This window comes from Harpegnathos saltator, unplaced genomic scaffold, assembly GCF_003227715.2.
Source record: "Harpegnathos saltator strain DR-91 unplaced genomic scaffold, Hsal_v8.6 scaffold74, whole genome shotgun sequence".
Classification (NCBI taxonomy): Eukaryota; Metazoa; Arthropoda; class Insecta; order Hymenoptera; family Formicidae; genus Harpegnathos; species Harpegnathos saltator.
The window spans coordinates 546,498-555,898 of record NW_020230582.1 but is presented as its reverse complement, the minus strand read 5'-3'; the positions used below and the strand labels follow the sequence as shown (position 1 = coordinate 555,898).

The following is a 9,401-nucleotide window of genomic DNA, read 5'->3' as shown; positions in this document are numbered from 1 at the left end:
CAAACCGCCGCCATAGCCACGGTAATGGTAGGAAGTCAAAGGCCGGGGGGAGGTGGACAGTCACCCCCCAGTCGGTCGCCGGTCCCCAAGACGGGATCAGATGAGGACGAGGGGGGAGGGAGTAAGACGACAACACAGTTGTCTATCCACCCTCCCCCCTCGCCTCAATTGGCCCACATTTATGGGAATGTGGGTAGGAGGGGAAGGAAGGACTAGCCCTCTCTCCCCTGCTTATACAGGGTGCACGATTTATCTGAAGACATTGAAATATCTCGAGAACTATGCATTGGATAAAAAAAGTGGTTAATGAAAGTTGTTAGTCTCGAAGGGAGACATCCAATGATACCAAACTCGACCTCCCACCCTACCCCCTGGGGGTGGGGGTTAGGGGCAACTTTGAAATCTTAAATGGAAACCCCCATTTTTTATTGCAGATACGGATTCTACGTCACAAAATATGTAAATTTTGTCAAAAACTTTTTTTTATTCGTGATAGATGGCGCTGTAATCGGAAAAAATTATATTTTCCGCAATTCTCCAGAAATGATCATTGGATTGAGAAATAAAAAATACCTGTTCAATATTTTTAAAGAACATAATAAAAGTTATTCCCCCCCATCCTCTCGGAGTAGGGTGGGTGATAACGTTCAAATCTCAAATGGGAACCCGAATCGAAGAGGGAACTGCTCGACGCGCCACTGTGGGTGTATGGCGAACTACGGCTTATTATAAAAGGCAGTGCAATGCCTACGGCTTATAAAAGGCAGTGCAATTGAGATCGTTATCACCCACCCTACCCCGAGAGGATGGGGGGGAATAACTTTTATTATGTACTTTAAAAATATTGAACAGGTATTTTTATTTCTCAATCCAATGATCATTTCTGCAGAATTGCGGAAAATATAATTTTTTGCGATTACAGCGCCATCTATCACGAATCAAAAAAAAAGTTTCGGACAAAATTTACGTATTTTGTGGCGTAGAATCCATATCTGCAATAAAAAATGGGGGTTTTCATTTAAGATTTCAAAGTTGCCCCCAACCCCCACCCCCAGGGGGTAGGGTGGGAGGTCGAGTTTGGTATCATTGGATGTCCCCCTTCGAGACTAACAACTTTCATTAACCACTCTTTTTTATCCAATACATAGTTCTCGAGATATTTCAATGTCGTCAGATAAATCGTGCACCCTGTATAAATAGGCACACATATGCCCGGCGGCTAGGGGACAATATTATTCCCCCGTAACCGCCGGGCAGGAGGGTGAGGCACTGGGCGGGGACTTTCAGTATCCCAACCAGCCCTCCAAACGCAGGTTGACTAGCTGAGAAGGTGGATCGGCTAGTCACACAACAATATCCTGGCGGCGCCCTGTCTGGCTGGGAATGGTGGTCGAAGCGCAGGCGCTTTGGCCGGCTTCCCCTTTCCCAGCCACAGAGACAGGGCGTGAGGGGTGCAAGGGAGAGCGGTGGTCGAAGCTGAGCCCTTGGCTCGCTTCCCCCTCCCCTGAGGGAGCGGTGGTAGAAGACGAGCTTAGGCTCGAGCTTCCCCCCTCCCTCAGCATCCCTCGGGGAAGATAACAGCTTACTGTTTGGACTCGGGGCCTCGATTGCAGCTACGTAGGCTCCGGGGCCCCGAGGCAAGTCCCTTCGCAGCACCACCTGGGGATGTTTTAGCCAGTAGGAGTCCGGCATAACCCTGGCCCTTCCCCGAGGGTCAAGGTATCCATGATGGATTTCCTCCTCGTCCAAAAAAAAAAGCCTGCAACTCAAACCCTCCCCGTGGGCGCCACCTTGTCGTGGCGGGGGGGGGGGGGCTTGAAGTTCCCAATGACATACAGAGCTGTACCGGCGGGGGTTTCGGCCCCTGGCAGGTCCTACTATGCTGGAGTAGTCTGTACTGAGGGACTGCACCAAGGAGCGCCCGACCAAGTTGGTTGACCAGCCTGGTCCTAACCAGACTGGTCATAGAGCGGGTGGGAGGTGAGTACCATTCCTGGAGGCATTGCACGCCGGTGCTCCGGCAGTCAAAAGGAACGGACCCCTCCCTATCCTCCTCGATCCGACCGTTATGGTTAGATCGGGGTGGCGGGACGTGCCCGCACCCAGGGCTTCCCAGGCACCATGGGGATCCTCCCCCAGTGAGCTGGAGGATCCCGACGGCTCTCGTAGGGAGAAGGCAGCGAAGAAAGCTGCTAGAAGTCAACCCGGCAATAGCCGGATGTCTAGAAGAGACGGGAAACGTAGTACGTCTCTCGAAACGTCGTTCGAAAGGCGCTATAACACCCGCAGCGCGGCGGAAGCGGTGAACCCTCCGTGGTCCAGATCTAGGACGCCAATTAGGATTGAGGAATCCTCCTCCTCCGAACCATCACTAGGGAGGAGAGAGAAGATGACAAAAAATATGGGATATCCCCGTAAATTCTGATGGGAATACGGACGTAAAGGCCTTTGCAGAGAAGGCCCTACGCCAAAGAGGAAGGCCCACAACCACTGGCGAATACGTGAAGAAAAAGATTTTCATCGCAAAAAAGGAGGATTTCCTCAAAACGAAAGAGGAAGAAGACCTGCTGCTGGCCATGGAGAACCCCATGGAGACACTTGCGGATCTTCATGACAACCGCAAATACAAAAAGGATGTAAAGGATATGATTGTGCACCTTATGGAAGCTCCCTTGAACGATGTGACTGCGTCGGTCCTAGAAGCGGCCACACAAGTACTGGGCATCGCACTTCGATCAAAGAACTTAAAAGAGACGTATGTCAAGGTGTTGAGAAAGGCATCTGCCTCCATTGCAGCGGGAGCGACATTAATGTCGAAAAGAATGGCAATGGGTGAGGGTGGTGAAAATCTGGAGATCCTCGAAGAACTGCGCGAGGAAAACCAGAAGCTCCGTGCATTACAGGATGAAATGAAGAAGGAAATGGAGGAACTAAAGGAGTCACTCCGGAGACTGAAGGATGTACCACCATCAACACTAACACCCCCTCCACTTCCGGTGTATGTCAAGGAAGAGGAGATAAAGAAAGGGGATGAGAAAGAGGATAATGCCCTCTACTGCGGATACTGATGAGGATGTAATTCAAGACATCGGTGTCATTGATGTGCATCATGGGGCAATAAATCCAGGATACGTCACCCCATAGACACGAGGGAAGAAACTAAGGCCACGGCAACTGGGAAGCCTGACCCTAGGATAAGGGAGGAGGTCTCTCTGACCAAAAAGGTCAGATTGGAAAAGTAGGGTATGCCAGGGCAAGTAGAGGAAAGATCCTTAGAGGATAGGGTCTCTTTTATGGTGTATGAGGCAATGAATAGATGGTCAGCGTTTCAGAACAAGGAGAAACAGGCTGGACCACCTGCAAAGACAACTGTGGATAAACCCTTGCCTCAAAGGGAAAAGAGAGTGAGAAAGGGAAACAAAGATAGGTTGAGCAATCCACCAGCCAAACTACCAAAGGGAAAGAAGTATGGATGTAAGCCTCAATCTCAACCTCCGACGCTGCCCCCAGCAAAGGAGGAGTACCCAGCACTACCACAGCAGGGACCAGAAACCGAGAACCCTGCATCACAAGGAGAATGGGTAAAAGCAGTAGGGCGGAAGGAGGAAAGAAAAGAAAGAAAGAAAGAAGAAAGAAGACAGGCTCAGTAGTCGGTAAGGAAGGGGAGTGATAAGAGGAAAGAAAGCAAGAAACCGAGAAGGAAGGTCCCGAACATGGCAGCTATTTCCATAACTGCCGAAAAAGGAATGTATAAAGAATTGTTGATTGAAGCGAAAAGGAAAATCGATATCAACAATTTGGGAATCTCCAAGATCAGGACCAGGCAGGGGGCCACGGGAGCACTGATCTTGGAGATTCCCGGGGAGAACAGAAATGCTCAGGCGGATCTTCTCGCCGGCAAACTGAGAGAGGTATTGGCCGATAAGGCAAAGGTGAACCGTCCTCAAAAGTTAGGAGAGATTAGACTGAGAGGTCTTGAAATTTCGACGACAGAAAGCGAGGTAGCTGAATGCCTCCAGAGAAGGAGGATGTGGAATAACGAAGGTAAAGACCGGGAAAATAAGGACCACCCCAGCCGGGTTCAGATCGCTGTGGATACAATGCCCATTGGTAACAGCGAAAAAGGCCGCTGAGAAGGGAACGCTCATCATAGGATGTACTCAAGTGAGAGTGGAGCTGCTAGATACGAGGCCGCTACAATGTTATAAGTACCTTGAAAGAGGCCACGTTCAAAGTAACTGTGGTAACAATGTAGATAGGAGGCATAACTGCTATAGATGCGGGGTAGCAGGACATACGGCTAGAGACTGCACTGCACAGGCTAGATGTCATATATGTGCTGATGCTAATCAACCAGCGGGGCACAGGATGGGGGGACCTGCCTGCCATCCCCCAAAGAAGAAACAAAAGAAAGGACAGAGGGGCGTTGAGGCGATCGCACCAGCGCCATCCGCACCCATTGTCCCTCCAAGTAAGGAAGTAGAGGCAGAGATGGCAGTAGAGCCTTCTCTCCTTCCACATGAGCAGACCCCCATCCCCCCTCCGCTAACGCCCAATCAGAGGGAGAGGAGGGAATGGACATCGAAAGGAGAGGAGAAAAACGAACTCGCCCAACGGGAGACAGCGACAGCGATGGAATGGAGGAGCCTGGAGAAAAGCTAGTGATAGTAGACGTAGACGTACACGTTGACGTAGAATCATAATGGCAACCAGACTCCTTCAAGCCAATCTGCACCGCGCTCGTCAAGCCATACCGCTCTTTGAGTATACAATGGTGGAGCGCGGTGCAGAATTGGGGATAGCGGCGGAGCCCCACTATGTTCCAGAAAACCATCCCAGATGGTTCGGGGATGAACTGGGCTCCGTCGCTATCACATGGAGGGCGAACAAGAACTCCCTTCCTGCAACCCAATTAGGTAAAGGGAGTAGGTTCGTTGTGGCCAGGTGGGGGGCCCTGATCATGGTCGGGGTTTACCCCCCAACAAAGAGCCTGGATCTACCAGACTTTAGGTCCAGGCTCCAAGATATAGGGAGGGCCGTTAGGCGATACCTCCCGGGGCCTGTCATTATCGCCGGGGACTTAAATGCGAAATCGGAGCTGTGGGGTTCCCGGCGAGGTGACAGGCGGGGAGAGGAGGTTGAAAACTGAGCCGCAGAGCTAGGTCTGCACCTGTTGAACGAGGGCGAAAAGTCAACTTTCGTCGGGTCGCAGAGCGAGTCAATTATTGACTTGACATGGGCAACCCCTGCGGCCCAGGGGCGGGTGCGGATCTGGAGGGTGGCGGAGGAATTGGAAGTTCTATCGGACCATTTGCTAATAGAAATGGAGCTCTCCGTCACCCCCAATAGCCTGCGGCCCCAGCGAAAAGACGAACCGCGACGGGCGGTGGGACCTGAGCTAATTGGATAAGGAGGCCCTGGAAATATCCTTAGAGGCTACCATCTGGCCACAACGAATGGAAGGGCAGGACCTAAACTCTGCGGTTATGGAAATAATGGATGTCATCGCACATGCGTGTGACCGAGCCATGCCCAGAGTTAGGTCCTTCTTTTTTGTTCACGCAGGGGAAATCCATCATGGATACCCCCCCTTGGGGAAGGGCGGGGGTTATGTCGGACTCTTGCCGACTAAAACCCCTGCGGGATGTCTACCTGTCGGATCATGAGGAGGGGAGTTAGAGGAACTGCTCCCGCATTCCCTCCCCAACCCCACGGCCCCAGGGCTCTAATCCAAGAGCCCCTCGCCTCCTTGTACCGCACCCCCTCCCCTTTCGGGGAATTAGTGGGAGAGGTGCAGTCCCCGGCGGGTATTCCAGCCGGTTGGCCTTCTGGTCTCACCTTAGAGGAAGGGGACATCCACCCTTCCTCCTTATCCCCACCTTCCTAAAGGGAGAGGGGGAATTTTTGGGGAGGTGGGCCCGACCCCAATCGAGTTCCCCACCTCCCCTTCTCCTCCCTATCCGATCACTCGGGGAAGCGGGTAGTGTCCTCACTCCCCCCTGAGTGGCGGAGCCTGGCCCGAGGTGCCGGGGAGCCGTCGGCCCGTGTAGGCCAGCGGCCTCTCCTCGTCCGATGCCACCTCGGGCCCGCTGTTAATCCCCCCCCCCCAGGGGAGCGCCGGCTCGGCCGTCCTCCCCGACGGCGTTTGCCAGGCCGGCGCCTCTACTCGGCAGCCTCCTTCTGGGAGATTACCTCCCCGCAGGAGGCCGCCGTGTCCCACGTTTTCTCGCTCCCGCACATGGCTCGCACCAGGTGCGGGAGCGAGAGCTCCCCGTCGCGACAATCCACCGCCCCGAGCAGGACCCCCCCCGGCGCTGCCCCCCCATGCTGCGCAGACAGCTAGGGTATGCAGCACCGTGTCCTCTTGCTCGGGGCAGTAGTGGCACCGAGCGGTGGGCTCCTTCCTTATCCGGTGCAGGTATCTCCCGAAGCATCCATGCCCGGTCAATACCTGCACCAGGTGGAAGGACATTCCACGCCCCCTCCTGTCTGTCATTTCTGACAGACAGGGGCGGACAGCCTCGGCCGTAGCGAGACCGGACCCTCGGGGGTCGGCTAGCAAGCCTTCCCACCGCTCCAAGGTCTGATCTCTGGCCTAGGTTATCAGGGCCTTCAGGCCCCTAGCCGTTAGCTCTCCCCCCTCGCGGAGCTCCTCTACCCGCCAGTAGAGGATCCTCCTCTCCCCGGCTAGGAGCTCCACAGGGGGAGCCGGTCAGGGTGGTCGCCGCCATGTATGATACGGTGCGGAACCCCCGAATCGCCCTGATCATAAGGGACCTAGGGCCTGCCTCATCTGCCGCTTGGTCATCGCGGCCAGCAGCTGAGGAGCCCAGATAGGCGCCACGTACAGGGCGATCGAGAGAACCGCACCGACATACAGGCGGCGAGCCTGCCATCCTGGGCCCCCCTGGGCGCGCAACAGCCTGGTCACAGCTAGCCCGGCTTTGCGCACCCTGGGAGCCAGCTGCCTGAAGTGTGGCCCGAATGATCACCGGCTGTCCAACGTCAGGCCGAGATATTTCATCGTCGGCCCGACGCGGACGTGGACGCCATCGACTTGGACCTGGGTCTCCGGCGGCGCCCCTCGACTGCCGTCGTGAAAAAACACGGCTCAGTCTTGAGGGCCGCCACATTGAGACCCAGGTCTCCGGTGGTTCCCACCACCGATGCCACTGCCACCTCCGCGCGGAAGCGGGCCTCCGCCCAGTTCTCCCCTTCGGCCACCCTTAACGTGTCGTCTGCGTAGCAGATGACGTGGCAGCCGTCGGGGAGCGGGGTGCGAAGAACCCGGTCGAAGCCGATGTCCCATAGCAGGAAGCCGAGCACCGACCCCTGCGGGACACCGCGCTCCATAGTGCGCCAGCCTTGAACCCCGCCTTCCTTGGTGAAGGCGAGGTCTCTGTCCCCGAAGTAGGCGGACATTATCCGCTGGAGATAGGCGGGCACCTCGAAGTGCTCGAGGGCCCGTCCTATCTATCGCCAGGGCAGGGTGTTGAAGGCATTTTTAATGTCTAACGACACCGCCAACAACACCCCGCCCCTCAGGTCCCGGACCCACTGGATAGCATCCAGCGTGGATCGTCCGGGCCTGAACCCGTATTGGCGGTCGTGGAAGTTCAGCCCACTCGAGGACATGTGCTGGACGAGGCGGTCCGCGATGATGCGCTCCAGCATCTTGCCCGCCTCGTCCAGCAGGCAGATCGGCCTGTAGGCTGACGCACTACCGGGCTCCTTGCCCTCCTTCGGGAGGAGGGCCAACTTGGCCCCCCTCCACTCTGGGGGGAAGACCCCCTCGCTGAGGCATCCTGTCACTACCCTGCAGGTGGCTGCGGACAGGTCCCCTTCGGCCAACGCGAGAGCCCAGGTGCGGCCCGGAATCGCATCGGGGCCAGGGGATTTGCCCTTACCACCGAGCTTTCTCCAGGCCTTGGCGAGTTCCTCTGTAGTGATCTCCAGGCCCTCGTCCCAGTCTCCCTCCCCCATCTCTGGGGAAGGGATCACTGGAGGGCCCCCTTCCGCCCTCGGAAAGAGGGCGTCCAGGAGCCTATCAAGGGCCTGGGGGTCCAACGTCCCCGTTTGTGGGGGCGTCCAAAGACGGATCTTCTCCATCGTCCTCTTGTATGGGCGCCCCCACGGATCATCATCCAGGGAGCTCACCAATTGCTCCCAGGCTTCCCGCTTGGCCTTTTTTATGGTTTTTTTGAGGACTACCCTGGCGGCAAGGTAGTCCTCCTTTGCCCTTGTGGCATCCCCATCTTGTCGCCGGGCGCGCGTGTACGCCCTTCTGGCGCGGTCGGAGGCACTGCGGAGTACTGCAATGTCCTCCGACCACCAATACGCCGCCCGGCGCCGACGGGGTTGGGAACGGGGCATCACGGCGTCGCATGCCGACGCTTCTATCCCCGTTATCTCCCCGACCCCATCTAGGAGGTCGGGGTCCCACTCACCTGGCTCTATGTGCCAGGTGGCCACAAGGACAGCAGCCTGGTTCTGGCGATCAGTGTCGTCATTGTTGCCCGGATAGTGGCAGCAGCCCGGTTAAACAGGTCGATGAATGTCCCCTTCAAGTTGTTTGAGCGAACCGCCACCAATTTTACCGCCTCCAAGGCCCGTCCCACCTCATCGACCAGATCCGCTGCACCCGCCCCCCTGATAAGATTCAGAGAGGAGGCGTCTCTGAACATTAGTTCCGCCGGGCGCTTGTCCGTCAGCGTGTGTAGGAGCCCCCTTTCGAGGAGGCTCCACGCCTCCTTCTCTAGCATCTTGAGGCGCTCCTCTCTCTTTTCCATCGCCTCCTTCTCTCTCCTCTCCTTCAGGCCAACCCCTTTGCTGGTCATGGCCGGTCTTCCCCTACCACTTACGGATGGTATAAGGGCTGGGACCGGGCCCTCCATGATTTCGGCCGCCGACGTGGATCCTCCACTAGTTGGGGGCCTCATTCTCTTCGTTCCTGTGACAGCGCCGCTGTTCCTCTGGTTGGCACCCGTTGGTAGCAGCGTTGTCTTTTCCCCTGCCCTCCGGACCTGATATCTGGATCCCTGGGAGAGGAGTACGTCGGTGACGACAACCGGCCCTGCGATTCTCGCCCCCGACATCCCCTCTCTCTCCCCGGCCCCCAGACCTTCCTTCCCCCTGTTGGCCCCTTGTGGCTCCCCGTTTTCATTGGGGGCAGACTCTTTCTGCTTCTTCGTGGGGCCGGGCTTGTTGGCCTCTGGTACCGGCTTCTCCTGGCCAGCGGGGACCCCGGACCCCAGGGACATGCCTGTCCCACGTTGGGTGGCCGCTCTCGTTATCCTACGCGGAGAGCTCACCCTACCAACCCTCCGGTGAGGACGGTAGTCCCGGCTACTATCCTCGGTAGCCGTTGAGGGGGATGGACTATAACCCTCGGTAGATGGCCT

General features: G+C 56.5%; 2 protein-coding genes across 2 annotated transcripts; one reads left to right on the top strand and one right to left on the bottom strand.

Moving 5' to 3' along the window:
• The first annotated feature begins 4,702 nt into the window (after positions 1-4,702).
• On the top strand, positions 4,703-5,149 carry LOC105184110 (uncharacterized). Its single transcript, XM_011142702.1, has one exon. The coding sequence runs from the start codon at positions 4,703-4,705 to the stop codon at positions 5,147-5,149; it is 447 nt and encodes a 148-aa protein (XP_011141004.1).
• Positions 5,150-5,158: 9 nt separating this feature from the next.
• On the bottom strand, positions 5,159-8,373 carry LOC112590166 (uncharacterized). Its single transcript, XM_025305963.1, has 2 exons — positions 7,816-8,373; positions 5,159-5,170 (listed from the first exon to the last, which is right to left on the bottom strand). The coding sequence occupies exons 1-2, from the start codon at positions 8,371-8,373 to the stop codon at positions 5,159-5,161; spliced, it is 570 nt and encodes a 189-aa protein (XP_025161748.1).
• Between the last annotated feature and the right edge of the window lie 1,028 nt (positions 8,374-9,401).

Excerpts from the sequence above, each read along its gene's own strand:
- LOC112590166 (XM_025305963.1), bottom strand. The coding sequence starts at position 8,373 with ATGCCCCGTTCCCAACCCCGTCGGCGCCGGGCGGCGTATTGGTGGTCG.
- LOC105184110 (XM_011142702.1), top strand. The coding sequence starts at position 4,703 with ATGGCAACCAGACTCCTTCAAGCCAATCTGCACCGCGCTCGTCAAGCC.